General features: G+C 40.0%; 2 protein-coding genes across 6 annotated transcripts in view; one reads left to right on the top strand and one right to left on the bottom strand.

Moving 5' to 3' along the window:
• Positions 1-5,177: 5,177 nt before the first annotated feature.
• Positions 5,178-27,360, top strand: part of U2surp (U2 snRNP associated SURP domain containing) — a 53,852-nt gene continuing 31,669 nt past the window's right edge. Inside the window, exons 1-13 of one of the 5 annotated variants that reach the window (XM_032909936.1) lie at positions 5,178-5,326; positions 13,544-13,588; positions 15,190-15,321; positions 20,402-20,500; positions 22,571-22,685; positions 23,133-23,266; positions 24,032-24,099; positions 24,573-24,667; positions 24,747-24,779; positions 24,873-24,955; positions 25,621-25,786; positions 25,963-26,174; positions 27,082-27,125. In XM_032909936.1, the coding sequence (XP_032765827.1) occupies positions 5,282-5,326; positions 13,544-13,588; positions 15,190-15,321; positions 20,402-20,500; positions 22,571-22,685; positions 23,133-23,266; positions 24,032-24,099; positions 24,573-24,667; positions 24,747-24,779; positions 24,873-24,955; positions 25,621-25,786; positions 25,963-26,174; positions 27,082-27,125 (1,271 nt within the window). In that variant the 5' untranslated portion in view covers positions 5,178-5,281. Of the gene's footprint in view, positions 5,327-13,543; positions 13,589-15,189; positions 15,322-20,401; positions 20,501-22,570; positions 22,686-23,132; positions 23,267-24,031; positions 24,100-24,572; positions 24,668-24,746; positions 24,783-24,872; positions 24,956-25,620; positions 25,787-25,962; positions 26,175-27,081; positions 27,126-27,360 lie in introns of those variants that run through there. The other 4 variants (XM_032909935.1, XM_032909938.1, XM_032909937.1 and 1 more) reach the window with 4 other exon arrangements.
• LOC116907008 (60S ribosomal protein L36-like) lies at positions 16,673-17,053 on the bottom strand. The gene has a single exon (XM_032909941.1). It carries the CDS (start codon positions 17,035-17,037, stop codon positions 16,720-16,722), a length of 318 nt encoding a protein of 105 aa, XP_032765832.1. The 5' UTR covers positions 17,038-17,053; the 3' UTR covers positions 16,673-16,719.

Raw genomic sequence — 27,360 nt, 5'->3', positions numbered from 1 at the left:
CTCCCATTGCCTGCTGCTGGCAATGGGGGCTGGAGATGAGGCTTAGTTTTTGTGCTTGCTCAGGCTCTACTGGTGCTAGAGTTAGAGTAACACAGAACATTAGTGTGGCTCCTGTGTGAGGACGGCATACACATGTGTGAAATGATCTACAGTAAAGAAAAAAACGTCTCCATAAGAGAATGTTGCAACTCCTTTAATACATTTTTTTTTAAGAAAAAAAATTATGCACAGTACAATAGTGTGTGCCTGAATCCCGGCACTCAGAGTTGGGAGTTCAAGGCCAAAGTAGGCTACATAGTAAGACATCATCTCAAAACAACTCAAATGAAACGATAGAATTATGACCTGTGGGGATCACACACACACACACACACACACACACACACACACACACACACACACACAGTCAGAAATACCCCTGAGAATCAGTGAAACATTTAAACGTTGCTTTTGTCTTCATCTGAAGCAATGACACATCTCCAACAAACAGTGAAAAAGAGCTACAGTGAGAGAGCATGTGTCCCGCCACTCTGAGCCCCAGCATCTTGTCTTCTTCCTCAGTGCCAAGTAGAGTTTCCGGTTTTGAAAGGAATAGTGTGTGCCTTCACAATTAGACCTTGTTACATTACATCGGGTAATTTGTTGTGTGACAAATGACCCCACATTTCACTGGTGCCAAACAACAAGCATTACTTTAAAGCCTCGTATTCCCCCTGCCTCAGAGCTGAGCGGGCTCTAGTGGGGACTTCCTGAGGCAGGCTGGTGGCAGGCTGCCAGCTGGTGCAAGTCCTCGGTAGCTCTGCTGAGCCCCCTGCTGGCAGGACAGATCTCCTCACAGGTTATTGGACAGGCTGATTCATTTGGTCCCTGGCTTTTGGCCTGAGCCTTCCTTCAGAGTTTTGCCACAGGGGCCTCTCAATGGGAGCCCGGGAACTGGATGCATTAGAACAAACATGGGAACTGGACGCATTAGAGAGAGAGCCTGTCAGTGTTATGATCTGACAGAGACCAGTTGAAGCATCTGTTGAAGGGAAGGGACTCAAATGAGGGGCTGACCTAGCTTGGGGGCCGTCAGAGGCCACCTGCCACGCTTGTACTGTATTTTTAATCTACACATGCATTTTTTTTTTTAAATACACACTGACTCGCGTTTCTGTGCCATGCCTCCTTCCGTATTTTCCCCCATGAAGCTGCACAATCCCCATGTGGTTCGAGAGGCTCCCCCTCATTCCACACTGACGTGGCATCTCAAGCCCACATTACATAGCATTCTTAGGGTGTGTGGCTGTACTTGAAAGACCCATATTGGGGTTGGGGATTTAGCTCAGTGGTAGAGCGCTTGCCTAGGAAGCACAAGGTCCTGGGTTGGTCCCCAGCTCCAAAAAAAAAAAGAACCAAAAAAAAAAAAAAAAAAAAAAAAAGACCCATATTGGCAGACTCAGGGATACTTGGGGTTGTTGTTGGCCACGCACTGGCTTCTCAGCATGTGTATTACATTTTAATAGCTACAGCCAAATTGCCATCAGGGGAGATTGAACCAAACTACAACCCCAAAGCAAGGACTGTCTGCTTTATCCACAGCATCATGATACCTTCTCGGTGTCTATGGAGAAGTGCTAGTTAACCTCTCCCAGAGGTTAAAAACCATTTTGTACCTTGAATTGAAATGGAATTGGTTGTTCCATGCCTCCAGGAACGTACAGGGAATATTTGCTCCTTGTGAACTGTTCCTGTGGCCTCCAGCCTTGATCTCTTCTGTCCCTCACTGTCAGAGGAGTCACTTTTTGCATGCCTGGTCACACTGATTCTTCTAAACATACTTCCAAGGTGAAAAATCAAAAGTGTGGAGTGGGAGGACTCCCACAGTACCAGTCTTTCTATGGGTTCCCACACGATGATAGTAGGACGTCCTTTGCTGGAGAGATGGCTCTGTGGTTAAGAGCACTGGCTGCCCTGCCAGAGGACCCAGGTTCAATTCCCAGAATCCATATTGGGTAACTCACAGGAGACTGAACTCCACAGACCTGTGTGGGCATGCACATATCCACACACAGGTACATGGGATTGAAGATAAAGTACTTTTTTTTTTTTATTTAAGAAAAGGAACGTTAAAGTGATAAATTCTATTATGTGTTTTCACTACAGTCAAATTTTATCTTACCATTCCCAGTAGCATCTCCAAATGTACAGAAAAATGTCTACTGCTTGTCAGATACCTGTTTTTCACACAATCTGTGGATAATTTTGGATTACCACGTCTTTCTTTTCTTAAACACTTATTCATTCCAAAAAGAACTCTTGGATATGTTTATACTATGAAGGACTGCTTTGCTGGACTAGTAATTACTTGAAAATGTTATCACTGTATACCTGAGTGAGAAAATAAGCTATCTGTATAAATAAAAATTGGGGGACTGTTTCAAAGGTTATAACGCTTGCTGTTTATGCATGAGCCCCTGAGTTTGGGTTTCTAAGCACCCACAGAAAAAGCCAGCTGCAGTGGCATGAATTCATAACTTAAGTGCTGGGGGGAGAGGTGCAGAGTCAGGCAGAGAGGAGGAGACTTGCTGGCCAGACTCTCTGAAAAGGTAACCTTTAAGGTCCTGTGTTCCATTCCTATGGAAACGGGGATTGTGGACCTGCTTAGAAATAGTTCTTTGGGGTTATTCTAATCTTCGTTGTCAGCAGTTCAGTCCTCTAGCAAAACACCACTTCCAAATCAGGAACTGATGTTCCAACCAGAAGAAACCCAGAGTCTCCTGCCAGTCAGCCTGAGTCCATGGAAGTGACAGGAAGCCGCTGGAATGTCATTAGAAGTTCTTTGGCAAGCTAATCTTCACCAGATCATGACAAAGATCAGCAACACAATACAAGATGAACCAATGAGGATCATCAGCAAAGACTAGCGAGGCAGACATCACCGACCTTTCTCCTGTCTGCTTCAGCAAAACATCCTTTCACTTGTCTGCCCTAGTAAAACGCATGACATAACTGAATTCCCAAAGAAACCCGAAATTTCTACTTCAGTAAGCAAGGGCTTTACTAATTGAGCTACACTGTCAGCCTGGAACAATTATACATTCAAGGTCACTTTCAATATAAGATTCCACAACCATTTTTAAAAATCTCCTTTTATATATATGCTTGTCCATTCGTGTCCAGGTGACCTGAAGAACGTGTCAGAGCTTCTGTAGTTGGAGTTACAGGTGGTTGGGGGTTGGGAGCCACTTGAACAGGGGTGCTGGTATTTAAATTGCTGTCCTTTAGAGGAAAAAAGACCTCATGGGGATACAGTGGAACAGGCCATTTGAGTTCTTAATCAGGCTCCGGATTCAAAGGAAAGCTTGCTCAAGGTCAGTCTGGAACCAGGCCAGAAAATGGAGAGGCATCCTAGATAGAGGTAGTTGAAAGTAAAGCCTTATGGAATGTGTCAGTGCAACCAGTTATGCAGGTCACCATAAAACATCAAGCTGACCAGGCATAGGGTGGGGATGGGAATGAGTTCACACAGGATGCTCAGGTAACTGGTGTGGTTGTCAGTTAGAATTTTAGCCTCAGGATGCAGAATGTTTTAAGCTAAGCTCTGACAGGCATGTGGCAGGGTAGGTTTCACGATCTGTTTCTAACTCATTGTTGGAACCCTGCTGTTTTTAATATATAAAAGCCTCCACCGTGTTGTGACTTGCAGAGACAGACATAAGGCTGTACAGTGTAAAACTTGGGAAAAAGGAGATTGCAAAGTAACCCCGTGTGTAAATGCTGCTGAAGAAAGGAACAGTAGGGGAGGGAGCCGGAAGCAATCACGAACTTTGAGTGTAGGAGTGGAGTGAGCAGACGGAGACACAGAAGCAGTATGTTTACCATACAGAAGTTGAAGTTTAGTTTTCAATTGATGGGGTAGAGTGAAGGAGGTCGGAGGATCAGGGAAGCATTTAGACGAGGGGGCTACATTGCTGAACTCTCTAAAAAGGTCAATAAAGTTTGGTGGCAGGCGCTGAGGTATATACAAGGCTAGCAGGGGTAGAAGCCATAATAACAGGAAGCCGATGATCAGAAAGTAATGGTTGTTATACATCAAAGTACACTAGAATACTGTCGTGTCCTCTAGCCCAAATGAATTTATTTCCATTCTCAAATCCTGTCACACTTCTCCAATTCTGAGCCTCTTCTCTCAGACTGACCCTCATCTGTAATTGAAATCTAGGTGGTGGCACACCCATTTAATCCCAGCAGTTGGAAGGCAGATCTTCAAGTTTGAGGCCGGCCTAGTCTTCAGCTCAGGACAGCGGGGTGGGGGTGGGTGGGTAGTGTGTGTGCTATGTCTGGAAAAAACCAAAACCAGACCATCTCCTGTTCCTGTTCCCCTCCAATAAACAAAAAGTTGAGGCGTAGTGGCCCAAGACTTATCTCCAGGACCTGAGGCAGGAGAATCAGCAGTTCAAAGCCATCTTCTGCTACACAACGTTTGCAACTACACTTCAAAGAAACAGGCACTAGCAGCCAGAAGCCTCAGAGGGAAAAAGGCGTTTCAAACCTGCCAACCTCATTTCAATCCCCGGATCCCACCAACTCCTTCAAGTTGTCCTTTAATCTCCACAGTTGCTAGGGCGTGCCTGCACTGCACAGTAACAATAAACAATTCACAAATGATCGATTTAGACCAGCGTCTATATTACGACCCCTCTCCAAGTCTCTGCAGGTACCATGCTCAGACGTCCTAAACGCTTTTTATCCGATTACTCTGGTTTTTCTAAACTCTGCAGTCAATGCTCACCATTTTTAACGTGAGCAGACTGCAAATTTGCCTTCCCACCAAGGTCTGCTCCCGAGGGGTCGTGACGCAAACAAGTGTCTCGACCGTCTGACTTATTAGCTGAGCTGAGACGCCCGGCTCACGTGGCTACTGCAGTTCTTTTAAAAGAGCAGCTTCCTTTCCCCCTCAGGAAGTAGAACCCGCTCGCATCTAACAAGGGTTGGCTCTAGGAAGAGAGTGACCGAATTATCAGTTGATGGCCTTGAAAGTCGGGTCAAGGAGAGTTCCTAAATTCCGCAGGCGTGTGACGTGACTAGACGCCGCAATTCACCGGAAGACCAGAGGGGTGGGCGGGGCGCGTGAAGCGACTTGACGCGGAAGTCACGCGGCCCGGCGCCTCTGAGTTCTCTATTTCGGCATTCGGCTACTGGGCCTGGCAGGCTTCTGGCGCGCTCCGCTGATATCTGTTCTTTCGGTGCTCGACTCACCCGCGCTGCTGCCTCCGCTGAAGGAGGAGCAAAGCTCAAGATGGCCGACAAAACGCCAGGCGGATCTCAGAAGGCCAGTTCAAAGGTAGTTTCTCTTAGAGATCTCCGTCAGTCAGTGGGTCTTTGACTGTGGTCAGGAGCCTACAGAAATCCCTGGCCTTCGAGAGCTTACCGGGGTGAGGGGCTGAGGCCTGTTCGCCACAGTGGGCCTGGCACCGCTGCACCAAGGTGCGCAGGTTGAGAGGCCCGAGAGCGCGCGTCCGTCCCGGCTGAGATTCAGCCTCACACTAGCGTGCCTGCTGGCGAGCGGGGCTTATCTCTCGTTTGACTTTGGGGTCAGACCAGTGATTCAGACAGTGGTCCGGCGTCCTTGTGTCGCAGCTTGCTGCCCTCGGAGGCCTCGGGCTTAGCGACTGGGAGAGGCGGGAAGGTTCCCGGTCTTAAGTGTCTGTTTCTTTCCCTCATCCCCCTTCTTTATTTTGGATCTCACTCGCTCCTGGCCTTACTCAGTTTCTCTCATTACCTTCCAGGAAATTAACCTGGACGGTTGCAAGTGTGTGGGAGAGGCCCGCCAATGGAGGGCCTAGGGTTGGGACGTGCGGAGAGAGCCGCTCTCTGAGCCTCTGGATTAGTGCCACACTTCACATGTGGCTTTCCCCTCACTTCCCAAGAAGTGAAAAGTGAACATCACTTTTGAGGGCCGCAGACTCAGGGCCTCTATCCGTATGTGGGGTTTCCACTGGAAAGGAAAACTACGGTAGACCTGGAAATTGCCCAAAGGCTAGTGCCTTGCATTTGAGATTACAGGGAGCTCTGTGCATTGCTTGGGAAAACCGTTGAGCTGTGAAAGTAGTTTAGCGTTACTTAGTAAGGTTGTGTTAACAGTTGGTATTGGTTGCCATCTTGGCCATCGCGTTTAGTCCCATTTATTTATTTACTTAATATTATTTTGCTTTGAGAGTCTCATCCGTATCTCGTTACTAAACCAGTTGTGAGGCTTTAGATGCAGAGACAAGAGTTGGGTAACACGTAGAGAGTCTAGGGATTTAAAAGTGTAGGATTATCTGCTTGCATTTGCAGACTTGCCTTTTTTACAATAAGGCTGACATTTATTTATTTATTTTTAAATTTTTGCCATTTTGCGGAATGATTGCCCCATATTTACTTTGCAAATAGTAATAATGGTTTTACTAGACATTTACTAGTCGGGTGAAACTATGGTAGGGGGCCAGTTCTGGTTGTGCTTACACCAGACCTTTTACTGTAAGTCAGTTTCCTTTTTCTCCAGTAGATTTTCCCTCCTCACCTTGCTGGGGGAGAAGGTGAAATGAAAGGGTATCTCATGCTGCCACTCCTCCCTCAAACTCAAGACAAAAACAGCTGCCACATCCATAATTACTCTTTGCTTTTTCTTTTTCTTCTCAAAGCATTAAGTATTCCCTACGTGAGGCCTGGATAGATAAAAGAGTTTTCAAAGTATGTGTTCAGACTTCCTTCTAAAGGAATACTTCTCAGGACTCTGAATGTATGGGTGCTTATGACTCTGAATATGCAGTTTTTAAGTATTAAGTAACTTGTTGGATTTTTCCATTGACAATGTTGTCAGCTTATAGTCCTTTAGATGTCACTAAAGGGTGTCTTACTGTGTCTGTAAAGGGAATATTTAGACTCAGAGTTTTGCCAGGATTTTTCCATGTAATGGAAAAATGTTGGAGTAGCAAGGTTATAGATTTTGAAAACAAATGACGTTTAGATTCAAATCCTGATTTAGTAATTAAGTCTATTTGTGATAATATTAAGGCAGATTTTCTGATCTCTTGAGCCTCTGGTTTGCTCATTTTATTACAGGAAAAAATATCTTTATAGGGCTGATATAAAGATTGAGTTACTATCTGTAAATGTATAGCGAACCTTACTTCAGTTTCTAAGTCTGTATATATATTATCCATCCATCCTGCATACTAGGTTTTTGAGACAGGGCCTCACGTAGCCCAGGCTGGCTTGAACTTGTACTATAACCTTCAGCATTCTGATCCTCCTTCCTTGCATTTTCCCAGAGTTGGGATTATAGGCATATGTCAACTGTTTCCAGCTCCCTTTTCTTTTTTAAAGTCCTAGAAAGCACTGATTTGGATTATTAAGCCATCAGCTATCATAATGACTGCTGAAATTGCTGTTTTTTAAAATTTATTTTGAATGTAAGTCTAGACATTATTAGAATATAAGGTCATTTTGACCTTAGTATTTGGAATTTCCAGGGTTGATTTCTTTCTCTAGAAATAACAGGTATTTACCTTTTATTCTGTGCTGTACATTAAGTGAGTAGAGACTTCTGTTTCATGCTTTTTCTATGGTAGTTAAATTTCCATTAATATGGATAGAGGTGTTTATTAGTCATTTCTACACATTGAAGGGAATATTAACTTTGTACAAGATGCAGGGTTTTTGCCATTGACAATGGTGGACTCTATCTTTTTTTACAAAAGTGTGTGTGTGTATGCGCGTGTGCGCGAGCAACTGTGTGTGTGTGTGTCTCTGTGCACATGCACACCCTCATGCTGCGTATGTGAAAGTCAGAGGCCAACACCAGGTTCTGAGGATCAAACTCAGGTGTTCCGGCTGTGGCATATGTCTGCATTCTCTGAGTTATGCTCTTGGCCTCATTAATGTTTCTTAATTACAAAATACATAAACCACTAGAGTTCTTTTTAGCTTTAAAATTAATTTCATGATGTACACAGTATATGTAGTTGTTCTTGCTAGGGGGACTTGATGGGGGGTTGCCCTTCCACATTCCCTTTTATTTTATGTAATTGTTCCACACTTTTCATTTTTAATATCTCCTGGTAGACACTGAGCATATATTTTAGAAATGAACAGAATTTCGTTTGCATTTTTCCTATTGCTAAGGTATTGTTGCATGGCTTCAGGAGGGGTTTTGGAGTCATTGTAGCTCTGCTTCAAAGCAGAGAGACAGAACCTATGGTTGTTAACCTGAGATATTGTTAAACATAAAAAATAAGTTTATTTAAAAATATGTTATTTTACCAGGCAGTGGAGGCCCATGCCTTTAATTCCAGCACTTGGTATACAGAGGCAGGTGGATCTTTGTGAGTTTCAGGACACACAAAGAAGCCCATCTTGAAAAACAAACAAACAAAAAAGAAAAAAATTATTTGACCCTTACTTTGTTTGCATGTTTATACATGTGAGGATTTGAGGACAATGATTATATTTCAGTGTGTGGCTGTGACAATACCTGTCTCCTTTTTTAAAAAACGTATTTTATTTATTGTGTGTGAATGTATGTGGACCTGGCTGGAGGTTAGAGTTCGGCTTGAAGGAGTTGCTTTTTCTTCTCTGTCATTTGGGTCTTGGAGATCATCCTTTGTTAAGGATGGTCAGACTTGGTAGCAAGCACCTTTACCTGGTAACCTGTTTGCCTGCTCCAGTACCTTTTTCTTTTTTTAATCATTTCTTGGTAACCCTTTCTATGGAGATGTCTGTGAGCAGACGTCTACTTACTTACTCTAGGTAGGGAACTGACAGGAAGATACCAGCAAAGTTCAGCTTGGTGACCCAGTGTGTTTTATTGGTTTTACTTACAGAAGTGTGGAATAGAGGTTATTTACAGGAACAGAAATGATTTCAAAACAGCTACATGCAGTTGGTCTGAGCGTCTTCTGGGTACTGGTCTGTTTCAGTTGTCTTGGCTGGGCCCAGAATATCTCTTAGCAGTCCTCACTACTTTTAGTCTCTTGTAGGGTATCTGGTTAGTTTGAGGTACTTTCTGAAGCTTTTGGATTGTTTATTTTCTAAGTGTCTCTGCAGGATGAAATGTTTACCTCCATAGTAGAATATTCTGTGTCTGGAGATTTGCTCTCCAACATGGTGCTTAGCTTGGAGAGAATTGCTGCACAGCACCATCAGAAGCTGCCTTACGGAGGTAAATGAACGAAACAGGAATTACTGAGTCTGAGCGTGTAGTACTGAATTGACAGACGGAGTACTAGTTAAAAATAGTAAAATTAGAATCTATTCAAGGCTTGAAATTTCTGTTTATTTCCTGTGTGCGTGCGCGTACACGTGCGCATGCTTGTGCGCTCACGTGCACACAACATGGAGATTTAAGTTTGAAAAATAGTTTGTCAGCTTGAAACTGACCTTTAATATGTTTTTTTTTTTTTTTTTTTTTTTTCTTTTTTTTGGAGCTGGGGACCGAACCCAGGGCCTTGCGCTTCCTAGGTAAAGCGCTCTACCACTGAGCTAAATCCCCAGCCCCTGACCTTTAATATGTTATGATTGCAGCTTTATCTTAAAATATAAAATGGCTCAACTTTTTAGTGGTTAGCTGTGTTTTGAGTGGAAGTAGGAAGTATGGCACCACCTCTCCCATTTCTGAGAGACAGGATTTTACTATGTAGCCCATGCTATCTGAACTCACTGTGTAGCCTAAATTGGCCTTGGACTGATTTATTCAGAGTACTAGGATTATAGGCCTGAACATCATGTCCAGCTTAAACAAATTCTCTCCTTTCTTTTCCTTCTTTCCTTTCTTCTTGCTCTCTTCCTTCCATTTTTCTTAGACATGGTCTAATGCGCTAGCCTCAAACTCTCTATGTAGTTTTGGATGACTTTAAACTTTTGATCTTTATGTCTTCTGCATCCAGTGTTGGGCAAGTACTCTACTAATGGAGTTACATCCTTGGTCTCTGACTTTTTATTTTCTTGATTAGTTTTGGACTTGGTTTTTAGATACATTTATTTTATGTATGTGAGTGTTTTGAATGAATGTACATCACATGTGTATCTGACATCCAAGGAGTCAGAAGAAGTCATCAGTCCCTCAGAACTACTGGTGGTTATAAACTGCCCTGGTTCTCTGCCAGAGCAACAAGTGCTCCTAACTCTTCCGACTTTATTTTTGACTTATTTTATGTATATAACAGTTTTGTCTGTGTGTCTGTATATGCACAACATGCATGTCTGGTGCTTGTGGCAGTCAAGAAAGCATCAGATCCCCTGAGATTAGAGTTGTGAGTTACAGACACACCATGTAGATCCTGGGAATCCTGGGTCCTCTGCAAGAGAAAGTAACGAGTATTCTAAACTAAGGCCGTGATCCTTTATACAGTTCCTCATGTTGTGATGACCCCAGCCATAAAATTATTTTTGTTGCTACTTCATAAATGTAATTTTGCTACTGTTACGAATCTTAATGTAAATCTGTGTTTTCTGATGATGGTCTTAGGCCACTCCTATGAAAGGGTCGTTTAACACCTCCCTCCCGTCCCCCCCAACCCTCAGAAACCCTGAGAACTGGGCTCTAGATCATGTTTTAGACTTGAACCTGCAGCACTGTTTTGCTAGATTATGACTGTTGGTGTTAAAAAATATTCTCTTACCGGACTGATTTGTTTCTAGAGATTTATCTTTTAATTCTTTTGGCTTTCTTTCGTGGAACTCCTCCCCTTGGAAAGTAAACCTTAGGAAGGAAATACAGCTGCTTGCCTTAGTAGTAGGTGAATGAAGAGGTCATTCATTTGCTGTACAAATCGAAGACTTCTGTATCTCTAACCCTTTTTACAAAGAGCATAATTTTTAAAATAAAATTAATATTGGAGATTGCCTCTTAAACTGTGTTGTTGGGAATCGGTCCTGGGATCTCGCACACACTGAGGGGCACCCTCTGTCTCTGAGGTATGTCTTCAGCCTGGAAATGACAGTTGTGAAAGCCAGTGACACCTGAGGCTACCGTTAGAATTACAGGTTTGTTCTTCACCTTTTAAGAAAATTTAGAAACATCAAACATGTATTTAAGCATTTCCTATTTGATAGTATTTGGGAGTGTGAGTCAATAATTAACTATATTATACACAATGTTTTAATACTCTTGAAAGCATTAAAACATTCTGTATAGTATAGTTAATTATTATAAAATATTATTTTATGAGTATGGGTGTTTTGCCTGCATGTATGTCTGTACCATGTGTATGGCTGGTACCCACAGGGACCCAGAAAAAGGAGTTACAGATGATTGTGACCTGCAGTGCGGGTGTTTGGAATTCAGCCCATGTCCTCTGAATAGTAGCCAGTGCTCTCTAATCACTGAGCAGTCTCTCCAGTCCCAATGTTTTTTGTTGTTGCGTTAAGTCGAAACTTTTGTTTGTGGCTTGAGTAACTACTTATTAATGAGAGGGCAGAATGGTGTGTAGTCTAGAGTGTTGCATTTTTGGGAGGTACTTGTGTAGCATGTTATATATATCATATAGTTATGTTGAAACTTTTTGTCTTGCCTGATCTTGAACTTGATGCTGAGATAAAATTTCAAACAAGAAACTTCCTGAGTTTGAGGGAGCATGGTCTGTATCAGGAGAGAGTCAGTACGAATAATAGAGCAAGGCAGAGCTGTTTCTGAAAGGAAGGAAATGATGCCTGCTTGAGTGGAGATGGGAGCTGTTCAGAGCTTAGTACAATTTGGCTGAACAGTGAGCAGAGTTCTGAAGGTTGTATTTTGGGGAGTAAGATGAAGACTAAATGACTGGGAAATCAATTGTTTTTTTTTTCAAATGATGGGAAATCAATTGTTAAATGTACGTTCATAGGAAGAATAAAACTAAGACTGGAAAGATGATGATTGGGCTAAATTGTGAAAGGATCTGGATGTAGGAGAGAAAATTAGGGGGACTGGACAGTCCTTAGGATAGTTGTACCAAAATATAAGGGAGAAAGGGTTTGGAGTCCCAGAGGTGAGATAGAGGCGCTGCATTGCTATCTCAATGAGGTTTGCTCCCCATACCGCCATGTCCTTTCCTGGAAGCTTTCCCCAGGAATCTTCCTTTCTCTGCTAGGGATTTGCCTGGCCAGATGTGCTCTCGGTGGTATAGTCACATTGTTTCAACTGCCTTTTTTTTTCCCCCCTTCTTTAGTGTCTAGGAGGCCAGGGACATGGCTCAGCAGGTAAAGGTGATTCCTATCAAGCCTGGTGACCTGAGTTCTGTCCCTTGACTTGGGTGGTAGAGGAGAGAACTAACTTCTACACATTGCCTTTTGATCTTCACAAGACACACACGTACTCATGTATGCACATAAAGTAAAAAAACCTTATGAGCCTCAGCTTGCATGTCTTTGTGAATTCTAAGTCTACAATTACTCTGATTGGAATGCTGGGTGGCTGCTGCAGCACCTCTGGTAAATGGTTTGTGGTCTGACAGCTGACATCTTTAGTTGACATCAGCTAGTCCATCCTCTCAGGTCCTGCTGGTGCTGCTTTGTTTAAAGTTTATCACATTGTAGCTGACCTTTGAACTAGATACTTTGGATTTTGAAATTTACCAACTTGATGGACCGTTATTTAAGTGACAACCTTTTTAAATTTTTGGTTTGTACTATTTCTAATGCTATTTGTAATGTTTTCATCCCAAGCCCCACCACATGCCAAAGTATTGAATGGAGGTCAGAGGACCTCTTGTGGGAGCTGGTTCTCTCACCAGGTGGATCAGGGATTGAACTCAGGACATCAGGTTGGTGGCACCTTTATCTGCTGTCTGAGTGACCCTGAGAGATAGTCTTGATGATTAGATTACAAGTGTCTTGGAGTCAGAAGAGACTGAACTATGAGGAAACAAGTAGAGTTGGTTATGCCACAGATTAAGGATGTGCTGCCCCTTTAAGCTGCTCTCTTGCAAGCTCTCTTATAACAGGCTGAAAGGCAGATGTTTTGAGATTTGATGATAAGATCTTTCTTAAACTAGTTCTACAGTGAATTATTGTGCCTTCTGCTGGGCAGTGAAGGTTAGTGTGTGTGTGTGTGTGTGTGTGTGTGTGTGTGTGTGTGTGTTTCTTGCTGTTACAACCCATTATTTTTGTTTGCTCTGAGTGACTAGAAGAAGAGAGGGTGATTTCTCTTGTACTAAGAAGTTGCTGCTATGGCAATATTAGTGCTAGGCCTTGTGAGAAGCTTTTGTACAAATGTTTTGTTATGAATAGTGGTTGGTTCCCAGCCTGTAATATGCCAAGGTAATTCTACTTCAGATCTTTGATTAGTATTTGTTTAATATCTTTGGAAATATAGATTAGTATTTGTTTAATATTTAGAAATATGGATTGTTAATTTTAAAGAATTAATTTAGCATATTGGATCACAACTTTTTTGTAAGTTGGAGAGTGCCATTGTTTAGTTTCATTAGCTGAGAAGCAGTGGCTGAAGCTAGGGGAGATTAAACCTTGCAGCTGAAAAAGCAATGTAGAAAGAATTTTCTGGTTCTTTAAATATGTGCTTTTTTTGTTTTGATACTTGTAGAGCCGATCATCGGATGTTCATTCATCTGGATCTTCAGATGCTCATGTAAGTATAAAAGAAAGTCTTGGGGTGGGGATTTAGCTCAGTGTAGAGCGCCAAGGCCCTGGGTTCAGTCCTCAGCTCCAGAGGGGGGAAAAAGTCTTATAAATGTATGTATGTATGTATGTATGTGTGTATATATGTTACACGGTAAATGAATACAGTTATATGTGTGAACATTTGTGTCTTCCTTTGTGTTTTGTTTATATAAACTTCAAATTGTATTAGACACTTGACACGTATTTAATTTTTTATTTTGCTTATAAAATTCTGTACACATAAATGAACCCCTTTCTTGCTGTACTTTGTACCTGCCTTTCGAACTCCCTGCAAATCAGCTGGCAGGCAGTGTGCTGTTCACTTCTTTCTCATGGCATAATGTTCTACTATAGAAAGATAGACTTGTTTATTTTCCTAGTGGGTAAGTAACTTTTTGTTTAAAGTTTTTTGGCATTTTGAATACTGCAATAAATATTTTTCCACATGTACTGCAGTGTCGTATGCAGACTCCTACTACAAGTTGTTGAACATTTTCAGCAGTATGTGAACTCAGAATTATTTTGTGGTAGGAGCTTTGGGAGATGGTACTTGTGTGAAAACTGGTCATGTTTCGTGTCACCTTTGTTCAGGGGTACCGAGATAGGTAGGTAGATGGATCGGTCCCTGGACCACCCTGGCCAGCCAGCATCCATGACTATTGAGTTCCAGGTTCAGTGAGAGACTGCTTCAATGAAAGGCTGGCAAGTGACTAAGGAAGATAGATACTTCCTCTGGTCTCCAAATGTATGCACAAACAAGTATACACATGCTCTTCCCCCATGCCTCATGTAGGCCAAAATAAACCCCCTTTCTACAAATGCCAAGGCACGATTTACCTCTTTCCTTGTGTTTGCATCTTCCCTGCTAGTGCCGAAACAACTGGTAGGCGAACGTTAGGCACATTAGCATGAATCAAGGAAAGTGGCTCCAAAATACACTGTTGTATTCACTCCCATCTTATACAGTAATATGCTGGCTTAGCATTTCGGTGGGTGGGCCTAGGTGGGAGCCATGCCTGTGACCCCAGCATTTGAGAGGATAAAGCAGAAAGATCATGGGACCAGGAAATTGAAGCTGACTCACTACTCAGGAAAAAAAAAAAGAAAGAAAAAAAGGTATTATTTTTCATGAGGTTATAAAACACTGAAGACTGAACTCATGCATGGGCCTTTCATTTTCATGTCCTGTGTGGTGGAACAAGTACATATAAGGTCCTCTACTTTCTTGTTTGTAGTGGGGGGTGACTAAGCTGAAGACACAGCTCTAGTCTGTGAACGGCCCTTCTTGACAGAGTGCCTGATGTATAAACTTGTTATCTGACTTGGGTATTTGACAGTATTTTGTTAACTGTTACTTCAAGAGTAACATGTTTCCAGTGTGATATTTCAGCTTTCAAGGGCAAGCCAGAGTTCATGAAAACTTAAGGAATTTACTTATGAACTTGGCAGTATTGTTAATATGTTTTAGATAACAGTGAATCTTGTCAGTATGTAGACACTTTGGATTAATTCTAGTTCTTAGTACTGTGGATGTCATATTTGAAACCATTTTTAAAACTTTATCTGAAGATGGACGCATCTGGACCCTCAGATAGCGATATGCCAAGTCGAACACGACCTAAAAGCCCAAGAAAACACAATTATAGGAATGAAAGTGGCCGTGAAAGCCTTTGCGATTCTCCTCATCAGAATCTCTCAAGAGTGAGTATTGCTAAAGATGACAGAGGACGGCTGCCGGTTTTACTCTGTCCTTGATTGAATGTAGTAGTTCTGTACTTGGTTCTTTTTTTGGTGTTTGAGACAGATCTCACCACATAGCTCTGGCTGTCCTGAAACTCGCTTTGTAAAACAGGCTGGCTTCAAACTCAGATATATGCCCATCTTGCCGCCTGAGTGCTGGATTAAAGATGCATGCCACCACTGCCCGACCTTGTTTCCTTTTATGCTATTTGAAATTAATATTCTTTATTAATGATAATTAGATGTTTCATTAAAGGTGTTTAATTTTTTAATTTTCTTGAAAAATAAGCATTTGAATGTAAGTGACCATTGTCATAATTACTGAGTTGTTAAGAGACATTCAGGCGGCGGGACAGTGGTGGTGCTCGCCTTTAATCCTAGCACTTGGGAGACAGAGGCAGGCAGGTACCTGAGCTTGAGACCAGCCTGGTTAACAGTTTAGTTCAGGACAGCCAGAGCTGCACAGAGAAAAACCCTGTCAGTGGTAGCTTTAAAAACAAAGAATCAAAAAAAAAAAAAAACAGAACAAAAAAAAGGAAATATTTAAGCAGTTAAGACAATCCTTGGATCTGGTGAAGTTGCTCAGAAAGGTGCAGGCTGTGTAACCCTAGAAACAAGTTGGATTCCTAGAGCCTGTGTACAGGTGGATGGAGAGAAATAACTTTACAAAGTTGCCTTCTGACCTCCACACACATGCCTTGGCATGCACATCTACCCACCTACAACATGTGTATATATGCACAGGATGAAAAAGGATGTGTTCCTAGTGCTCTGAGAGGTTATATGTTTGCTCTGAAAACAAACAAAAATAGATGTTAATCACTTGGATAAATGAAGTCCTAGTACAATCAGGAACACAGAGATTCTCCGTGTTTGTGTATGTGTGTGTGTGTTGTACACATATGTGTGTGCAAGTGCAAGTAGAGGCCAGAGGTCAACATTGAGAGTCTTTCTCAATCACCCTGCCTTGTTTATTATGAACCAGGGTCCCTTACCAAATCTAGAATTCCACTAACGTTCTGACGGCCCAGCTAGCTGTTGGGCTCTAGACCCACGGTACTGGGGTTACAGACACATTCTCCACTCCCACTGACTGCGTCTGTTCTGGGGATCCATACTCAGGTCCCATTGATACAGAGATTGCACTGACTGAGTTTCAGTCTCCCCAGCCCTCGAGAATTGGGTTTGTTACTATAGAACATCCCTTAAGTCAAGTTTTCTAAAATCTATGTAAAAAATAAAATTTTCTTGAGATATATGTTAGTGTACTTATCTAGAATGTATGAGGTCCTACGTTCAATTCCCAGCACTATTTTTTTTTTTTTTTTTAAGAACCATCTTTTATTGGGGGAGGGGTCATCAATCCTTCTTGGCCGCCGCCTTCCGCATGGCTGCCAGCACGTTGCTCAGCTCCTCCCTCTTTCTCTTGGCGCGGATGTGCGTGCCCACCCTCTTTTTGATAAACTTGAGTGCTCGCTTGTCCTTGGACACCTTGAGCAGCTCCATGGCACGCCGCTCGTAGGGCGCGAAGCCGCACACCTCCCGGATCATATCTCGCACGAACTTGGTGTGCTTGGTGAGGCGCCCGCGGCGGCGGCTGTGTCTCGGCTTGCTGACGTTTTTCGTCACTTTGTGGCCTTTGTTGAGGCCCACGGCCATGGGGTAGAGCAGGGCCATGGCTGCAGCTTTCCGATGGCGGCCGGACAGTCCCAGCACTATTTTAAGGTGTACAACTTAAGTAATTTTTCTCGTGAAGAAGTTTAGAAAATACTGTCATCAGTCAGCTATCATTAAACATTGATCATACTTAAAAAAAAAAAGACAGGAACTCTTAATGTAGACCAGGATAGCTTTGAATTCACAAAGATCTTCTGCTTCTGTCTCCATAGTGCTGGGACTAAACACATGCTCCACCATGCCATAGGAACACATCTTAAAATAGCTTGCTTGCTTGCTTGCTTGCTTGCTTTCTTTCTTTCTTTCTTTCTTTCTTTCTTTCTTTCTTTCTTTCTTTCTTTCTTTCTTTCTTTCTTTCTTCCTTCCTTCCTTCCTTCCTTCCTTCCTTTCTTCCTTTCTTTCTTTCTTTCTTTCTTTTTTAAACTAAAAAACTTAACTTTTACATAAAAGATTATATTCTTCATTTGAATAAACACTCAGTTTTTGATTTTTTTTTTTTGCCATTTCTCTTGGATATATAAACAAAATTTGAGCATGCAAAAATTGAGATGTTTCTTTTCTTAATTTCTTCTTCTTTCTCCTTTCTTCATTCCTTCCTTCTGTTTTTCCTCCCCATCTTGTTTTGAGAATGAGTTTCCCTGTACTGCCCTGACTGTCTTGATCTTAGCCAAAAGGCCGAGAAGGGATAGCCCTGGCTGTCTTAAAACTTGTTCTGTAGACCAGGCTGCCTTCAACTCAGACCTACCTGCCTCTGCCTCTAGACTGCTGGGATTAAAGGTGTGCGCCACCATGCCTGGCTACAAATTTAGTTTCCTAGAATTGTGATTTTCCTCCAATTTCAATGTAATTTTCATTTGAAGCTAAGTCTAGTTACAGTGAATGATGGCAAGACATTTTATCCTTTTTGGAGGGAAACATGATTTTGAATCTGTTGAAAATATGATTTTGGGGGCTGGAAAGATGGCTCAGTGGTTAAGAGCACTTTTGCCCAGGACTGGTTTAGTTCCCAGTAACCCACAGGTGACCTACAACCATCTGTAACTCCAGTTCCAGGGGATTTGACACTCTCTTCTGGTCTCATCGTGCAAAACACTCATAAAATAGAAATCTTAAAAGAGAAGGAGAGAGAAAGAAAAATGACTTGTGCTATCAACTGCTTATGTTTCATGGAGGGCTTCAGAATAGGTGGCCTCAATATTTCTCTATCAGCTATACTTCCAGAGTCTAATTTAGTACTTTGTTAACTTCTCATTTTAGTAAGGAAGAGGAAAAACTCCAGATTTCAGTGTTTAGGCTGTATTTAATAACTACCCTACTATCTTTTACATTTGTGAGTCCTGAGTAACATGAAACAACCAAAGGCCTATGGACTATTTAGATCAGATTTCAGAAGGAAACTGCTTCTAAATTGTACAAACGAAGGTGTCAGTAAAATGTTTCTCTGGACAGGTAGGTGGATCAAGTTGTAAGGGTTCTCGCCACCAAACCCGATGTACCAGCTCGCTGCTTGGGACCTCCATAGTGACGGAAGAGAGCTAGCTCTCTGAAGTGCTTCGGCCTTCACACATATGCTTTGGCATATGTGCCCTGTCTCTAATATGAATACACACAAACACAAATAAAAATTTATATATATGCATTTTGATCAAATCCACCCTCTATTCTTTCCCTTCCAATTCCGCTTACATCCCCCTTTCCCTCCAAACTTCATGTGCTTTTCCTTGATTTTTAAAATTTTAATTACAATTACATCACTATTTTCCCCTTCTCGTTGCTCCCTCTATCCTCTCCTGTGTTCTACCTTCTGACTTCCTCTCAAATCCACTCGCCCTTTCTCTGACTATTATGGGTATGTGTGTATGTATGTATATATTCACATACATATCTAAATATAACCTGCTGAGTTGTTTTAGTGTTGCTTGTGTATGTATGATTTCAGGGCTAACCTCTTGGTATTGTAGAACCAGTTGAGGGCCTCATCCCTGGGGAAGACTAATTCTCCTTCTCAGCAGTCTTTAGTTGCCTGGCTTCTGTCTAGAGGTAGGGCCACCAGAGATTTCCTTCTTCCGCTTTAGCATGTCTGTTGGTGGTGTTATTTCAGGTCATGTTTGGGCAGCCACATAAGGTTCCATGGGTGTCATTTCGCCTCGTCATTTCTAGGAGACAGTCTCTCAGCAGACTTCCTGGTCTCTGGCTCTTATCTGTCCCTACAATTGTGCTTTAGATGAATTCCTCAGGCTTGAGTGCCCCTCAGTCAGTTAGTTATTCCCTGTACTTTGAACAGTTGTAGTTTCTGCAGTGGTTTCTCACAGTTGCAAAGAGAAGCTTCTTTGAGGGTGAGAGCTGCTCTGTTAGGCAAAGGTAGCTCCAAGCTTGGTCACATCATAGCTGTGCTGTGCTGTGGGGATGGCAGTGAACAGGGACAGGATGGCAGAGGGAAGAAGGAATTCCACTCTGCATTCTCTAAACCCAGTGTGTTCACTCAGTGCTGCCACGTACTGTTTTCTTATAGAAATTGACTCATTTATATGAACTGCTTGGCATGAGAAGTTTATTGGATTTCTTTTTAAGATTTTGACTTCTGGAGTATTTTCATATACCAGAGGTATCTTGGGCATGGGACCCAAGACTAAACATGAATTTCATCTCTGTCTTATGTATATATTACACATACTGCCCAAAGGTAATTTGTTGCACAGTATTTTACACCCAGATTTTGACTGCCATCTGTTCTTTGAGATCAGGTATAGAACGTTCCACTTGTGGGATTGAGTTTTTCAGATTTTGGATTTTCCGATTTAGAATGCTCATGTGTTCAAAAAATATTGATGAAGTTTTATATGTGCTGGAATCTGAATGCAAAGTAGATGGTACATTCTCAACAAAAACATGGGACTATGTTATGTCACTGTTTTTGATAAATGAGGTACTTAATTAAGTTTTAAATGGATGTGGTTTTAGTATCTGAAATGGAAGTAGATGGTGACTCTGAGAGTGGGGAGGACACCTTCCCATCTGAGGATGTATCCTGCCAGAGCTACTTTTGCCCTCCTCTCTTCCCTTCCCCCAGCCTTGATTTTTATTTCTTTGTTATTTCAACCTTTATTTCCCTTTAAAAAATGGCTCTTGCCTGTAACTGACTTTGAGTTAGGAAATAAAAAGCATCCCTTAATTAGCGCTGTTACATCAGAATGACGCCTGATAGTCATCTGTTTGGAGTATGCCAGCTTTTCTTTGCATTAGTACTTTAAATTAGAAACACTTCTAAAGATGAAGTTATCAATTAAAGTATGTTAAATGTTATAGGTAACATTAAAATGTGTATGTAAAGACAAAATAATCTTTTTGCTTTTCCTTTTTACAGCCTCTTCTAGAAAACAAGCTTAAAGCATTCAGTATTGGAAAAATGAGCACAGCAAAGCGAACTCTAAGTAAGAAGGAACAAGAGGAACTGAAGAAAAAGGTAATGTTTGAAGTGTATTTTAGGTTATACTTAGAAGTGACCATGTAAGGGGGCAGTAAGTAGCAGCCATGTTTCCTATAGAATTTGACTTCTTGATGTTTGCAACTCTACACGAGTCTTGTGTCTTTAACACAAGAGATGTTCAGAATTTTGTTCTCTATCTGTCTTCTGATCTATAGCTCTATGTGATGATGTGTTCTTGTTGTCAAAGTGTGAGTGTGTGTTTGCGTGTGCATGTACGGTATTGTACCTATCTTCCTTAGATGAATGCTCTAGAGTGAGCATTTATCTTTTTTAACTAAATGATTTATCTTTGTGATTACTTGTAGAATAGAAACATTGAACATTTTTATAGCTTTGTAGGGATTTGTGGTTTCGCTCTTTGGACATTATATTACAAATGATGTGTTAGAATGTTATGCACAGGTGCATTTTGGTTTTCTTCTAGTTTCCCTTTTGAGACATATTCCTGAAAGGAAAATTGTTGGAATGGTAAATTAATAAATGTGGTTCTTCTGTACTTGTCAATATTGTTCTCTGTAGGGCAGGGACATTTTGTTCTCTGTCTGTAATGTATTAGTGATGTCACCACCCCCATACAAGTAGAGATTATACTGAGGGAGTTTTTGCCAATCTGTAGTGTGAAAAATGATGCCTGGGTGTTTGAATTTGCAATTCTTTCATTGGCAATACAGTTCACCAGTTCCCTGCCTCCATTTTATTTCTTTTTATTTTCCTTCTGGTTTTATTCTTTCTTGTAAAAACTGTTGTTATAATCAGTTGCCAGTCTTTCCCCACAACTTCTGTGTTTTTAACCAAGTTTTTTCCTTTCTTTTCCATTTCTGGCTTATAGAGGAATTTCTCTGTATTTTCTTCTAGGATCTGTATTCCTAGGAGAATCCCACTAAATTCCTAGGATTATTTCCTAAAATGTAATCTTCATGCAGTTTTTCATGTTACATAGTACAAAAAATTGATTTTGCTTTATCTTTTTTCAAATATTTGTCAATAAATTAGGCTGGTTTCGTTTCTGGGAAAGTCTGTGTTTCCCTCTGACACCAGATGCTTCTTTTATTGATGTATTTACTCCGTAATTGAGGAACACTTTTCTACTTGTTATTCGATGTATTTCTTTTCTGATTTGTTCTATTCTGTTGGACTTGGGTTTCTGAGGTAGAGTCTTCCATAGCTTGCACTGGTCTGGAATTCTGTCTTCCTGTTTGATGTCTGAAGTGATAGGCATGTGCTACCATTCTCAGGTTGGCATTTTATTCATACTTATTTGAGGATATTTGGATGGTTTATAAGTGAGAATGTCAGTTCTGCTTTTTTAAATGCCTTGTCAGGAGTACATACTGTGGCTTTGCTTCTATTGTATCTTTGATTATTTGAGAATGAAATTTTTGTATTTGATGAATTAAGTCATGCCTTGGAGAACTTTTTAAATAGTAATAGGATAATATGTTCTTATATAGTCATTTATCCTACAGTTTGACTCTTGATTATTTTAAATACATTTACTTGTTTATCTGCATGTGGTAAGTTCTTTCTGCATCTCTAGTAAAGGAGCAACTTTCTAGTAAAGGAGCAAAGCTTTTTTGTTCTAATTTTTAACATTTAATTATTGATAATATATAATGTCCAAGTATTAGATACTCGATTTGAGAATGAAGAGGTTTATATTCTATTTCTTTTTTTTTTCTTTTTTATGTATATGGGTGTTCCGTCTGCTTGTATGTGTGCCTGGTATCTAGAGAGGTCAGAAGAGGGAGTTGATCCCTTAGGACTGCAATTGCAAATGGTTGTGAGCTGCCATGAGGATGCTGGGTCCTGGGTTCTTAGGGAAGAGCCAGTGCTCTTAACTGTTGAGCTTTCTCTCCGTGGTAGTTTTGCCTTTAAGCCAGCATTTGGCAGTCAGATCTCTGTTCAAGACCAGTCTGGTCTACATATCGAGTTCAAGTCTGCCTGGCCTCCACGGTGAAATCCTGTTTCAAAACAAAAATAAAACAAATCAGTCAACCATACCCAAATGGCAATTCTTGTGTAACTAATGTTTCGTTATGTGTTTAGGAGGATGAAAAGGCAGCTGCTGAAATTTATGAGGAATTTCTTGCTGCTTTTGAAGGAAGTGATGGTAATAAGGTGAAAACGTTTGTTCGAGGCGGGGTTGTTAATGCAGCTAAAGGTAAGTACCAAGATCTGGCTTTGAACAAGCTTTGGATGACATGATAACAGATTAATTATGGAAGACATTTGACATTGAATTCACGTTTCTTTTCTATGAGCACCATCTAGTGGTTAGATTAATTAACAATATAAATACCAAATATGGAATAATGAAGATTATTGATTAGCGGGACTGTATGAAAGAGATGATAACAACAACAACAACAATAATAACTAGTACCTCTCAAGTTTAAACAAAATGAATTATGTTACAAAGTTTTTAGTGTTTTATAGTTTTGATATAACATGGTCAAATTGTGATTTTATTTTTTTTAGGTTGAGTGGTAATATGTAAATTTAATTTTATATTCAAATTTTAATACTAAAAGCATCTTAATTTTCATAAGTAAAACTAACAAAAAATAAAATTATATGTAGTTTTACAACTTAGTATTTTAAATTTCAGATGAACATGAAACAGATGAAAAAAGAGGTAAAATCTATAAGCCATCTTCAAGGTTTGCAGATCAAAAGAATCCTCCAAATCAGTCATCCAATGAAAGGCCACCATCTCTTCTTGTGATAGAGACGAAAAAGCCTGTAAGTCATTAAATAATTGAGCATTTATTTTAGAATCTGGCATTGTCATTGGTATTCTGAGTACATCCACTATACTAAATTTCTTATGGTTGATGAGTCTTGAAGATAAGTGTTGATTTTTGATGTTGTCCAGTCCAGTAGTAATTCATGTAGATAAGCAGTGATAGATTAGGTCAGGACATGGCAATGATGGTCTTTGGACATTTGTTATTGTGTTCATCTTATGTATGTACCGCAAGTCAAAAGTTGGGTTGTTAATGTAGGGTGATACTGTTTTTTTTAAACAGTTTTGAATTATGATCCTAAAATTATTAATAACATGTAGAACATGTTTCTCGGGATAGTTTTAGGACCTCTTAGGAATTACTGTCAGAGTTGATGTTTCCATTTTCTAAGTTCTCATTATAGAGTTTTTTTCATTGGAAATAGGAGTCTTAGAGGAGGTAATAGGTTGATAAATGTGGGATCAGGTCACTTAGAACCACATTTGGTTAATTAAATATGATTATATTAAATAGTGAGAGGAACTTTTCTTGTGTGGTTGTCAAGAACTCTAAAAAAAAACATAACAGCTTTATGGCTATGTAATTCATATACCTTAAAATTGGCTCTTCAAAGTGTATATCATTAGGTGGGCTCTTTTTAGTATATTCGTGGTTATTCAAAAATTGCCATTTTGCCTTTCCTGAAACTTTTATCACTGCAAAAAGAAACCATAACTTTTTCTTTTTTATTTCAAACTATAACTTATTATATTCTTCATAGCCACTGAAGAAAGGGGAGAAGGAAAAGAAAAAAAGCAATTTGGAACTTTTCAAAGAAGAACTAAAACAGTAAGTTTTATAGGAGGAATTCTATCATAGGCATGTTGGACTGATAATTGTAGCTGTTGGTGCATATACTTGTTTTACCAGCTGGCCGACAAGTGAGCTTTCTGTGGCTGCCAATAGATAGGATGTGCTCGGAAATCAAGTAGCATTTATCCAGTGTCTGTTGCTGCTTGTGATGTATAGAGTTAAGTCAGTTGGCTTATGTTCTGTCTGGAATCCTGTTTATTCTTTGGGGTAAAAGTGAGGTGTCATCAAATCTATTAATAGCAAAAAACATAAGTAGTAGTTTTGTGTTGAATTTCCTTTACACCCTGAAAGAGTCATCATTCCTGTCTTGTGACCAAGGGGCTCACTAATCTTATAATTATTGCTAATGCAAATACATTACATTATTTGAAGATGATACTTAGATAAGCTGTTACTAACTATGAATAGCTTGTGGCTTACTCTCAGTTAACTATAAATATTTTCAACAGAATTCAGGAAGAACGTGATGAGAGACATAAAACAAAAGGCAGGTTAAGTCGGTTTGAGCCTCCTCAGTCAGACTCTGATGGTCAGCGACGTTCCAGTAAGTGATGTTTGTCTTAAAGCACATATTTATGTCTCATTGTCCTGGAAACTAAGTGTTGTTTTTTCCCCTCTTTAAGTGGATGTGCCTTCAAGAAGAAATAGATCGTCTGGTGGTAATACCGATTTTTTGCTTTTTTAAGCATTAGAAATTGTCTCAACTTTGTATTTTGCAGGGTGTAACTTGTTTTTTCCCCTTGTTCTAGTTCTTGATGATTATGCACCGGGCTCACATGATGTAGGAGATCCCAGCACTACAAACTTATACCTCGGAAACATTAATCCACAGGTAATGTAAAGAAAAGAATAGGAATGTTGACTTATACTCAGTTGTTTTATTTTTTATTGTTTTGATAATTAGATAAAATTAAGATTCTAACATGACAAGTCTGATGGAATTAGATAGTATTTAATAATTGTTTTTGAAAACTTGGGACTTATAGTTAGATCCAGATTGTTCCCTGTACATTCATGAAGATGTGCCTTCCTTTTTAATGATTAGTCTGTGCTCTTTGAGGCTCCTCTTTCTGGTATGTAGCTTGCCTTCTTACGGAGCTCCTCTTTTTTCCTCCTTGTTCTCCTGTTTAAGCTGGAGCTTGGGCTCCTTGTGTTTCCCTTCTCCCCTGCTGTGGTTGCATAGATGTTTAGATCCTAACCGAGAGCTCCAAACAGGACGAGAAGTCAGACATGCCTTTGGTTCTAGTAGCTCTTAGGATGCTAAACCCTAGCTGTTTATTTAAATAAAATAGAAGGTTTTTAATATGAAAATACTTCCAATGGCCTGTTAGGGCAGGGTTTTTGCCCATGTAAAGTTTCTAGTATTTGAATGTAATACTGTAGCATTAATATGTTGCTTTCTACTTTTTAAAATGATTTTGCTTTCTGGGCTGCATAGAATTCTTAGCCCCTCCCTTTCTTTTTGTTGCATAACCAAACACTCTGATCTTTTAATAGATGAATGAAGAAATGCTGTGCCAAGAATTTGGAAGATTTGGACCATTAGCTAGTGTAAAAATTATGTGGCCTAGAACTGATGAAGAAAGAGCACGAGAAAGAAATTGTGGCTTTGTGGCTTTTATGAATAGAAGAGATGCTGAAAGAGCTCTAAAAAATTTAAATGGTAAAGTTCTTATTGTCCATTTGTAGGACTCAGGTATTTCTTTGGTGTAGAAAATTAGTCATAAAAACTCTACTGAGAATTGGATTACATTGGAAAACATACGGAGGAAATTTAATTCAGAAATACTTTTTCTCTAGAGCTTATCAAAGTAACTTACTTTCTTTTTTCTTTTGTAGGAAAAATGATTATGTCTTTTGAAATGAAGTTAGGTTGGGGTAAAGCTGTACCTATTCCTCCACATCCAATATACATTCCGCCTTCTATGATGGAACACACACTTCCCCCACCTCCATCCGGACTGCCTTTTAATGCGCAGCCTAGAGAGCGATTAAAAAACCCCAATGCTCCCATGTTACCACCACCTAAAAACAAGGAGGATTTTGAGAAGGTAATTTTAAAGATGTACATAGGACTGCATTTAATATGTAAATATCTGTGGTAGTGTTTCTTTTCAACAATTTTATAGAAATATGTGTGTCACTTTGGCAACTCATAAATAAGTAAATATGTTCCCTGCCTTAGCCCATGAAAACCCTATATTGAAATATTAGGTCATATTTAATATTTTTATTTGTGGCTACCATCCCTTTTGACCACTTGATACGCATCCCTCCCCGCCCCCCAGCATTGTATTCAGTGTTTGGATTTACTTTGTTTGGAGAACGTGATAGTTTTTATTTGGTTAAGTGACTTTTTAATTAAGAAAGCCCACCTAAATAGTTATAAATTGTTTGGATGACAGCAAACTAACTTAGCTTTCAAGGTCTTGAGTTGTTAGACTATATAATAGCATATATGATATTTCAAAAATAGCTAAGCTAGTAAAAACAAAGGGTGAGTATTTTTCTTTATTAAACATAAAACCAACTTAATTTCAAGTTATAATAATTTGTTGGTTCTATTATGAGTTAATTACACTTGAAATGCCAGGGCTGGTTTTAAAGGCTTGGGAACAAAGTAGCAAACTGTATGGTCAGAGGCAAACAGTTAATTACTTCACAAATTAAATCTTTATCTGATAATTCTCAGTGTAGTACCTATTTCAATGCATTGATGTGCATTCTAGCAGGAATGTTCTGATGCTTTTGCATTTGGTGAACATTAATTGTTCGCTGTGAACACATCATTTGCATTTATGTAATTGCTTAGTGTATAATTACTTCAATGCAGAGATTGCCTGCAGAACTTGTGATTAGATGTGTAGTGTTTTCAATGCATATGTATATTTTTGCTTGTTACTTGTTAACAATACTCACATATTCTATGTTTATTATCTGATGTGACTTCATATACAGACTCTGTCGCAAGCCATAGTCAAAGTGGTTATCCCAACAGAAAGGTACATGTTTTTCTTTATTATTACTGATCTAAATATAGACATTATCCCCTTCTGAATTGAAAAGAACTAGTGTTGAGGAAAAGGTAATATCTTGACTGAGCAATGGCTCCTTCCCAGTACTTTGGGGGGATGTGTAAAAATTAAGTTTAGTACACTTTGCAATTTTATGTCATCTTTTCTTTTGTTTTTTATTGTTATCATTTTAGAGAGTTTTTAAATAGCTTTAGAAATTAGA

The sequence above is a fragment of the Rattus rattus genome, chromosome 8 (genome assembly GCF_011064425.1).
Source record: "Rattus rattus isolate New Zealand chromosome 8, Rrattus_CSIRO_v1, whole genome shotgun sequence".
Classification (NCBI taxonomy): Eukaryota; Metazoa; Chordata; class Mammalia; order Rodentia; family Muridae; genus Rattus; species Rattus rattus.
Note: the sequence above shows the minus strand (reverse complement) of the source record. Positions and strands in the feature narration are given on the sequence as shown.

Coding starts and splice junctions, on each gene's coding strand:
- LOC116907008 (XM_032909941.1), bottom strand. CDS start 17,037: ATGGCCCTGCTCTACCCCATGGCCGTGGGCCTCAACAAAGGCCACAAA.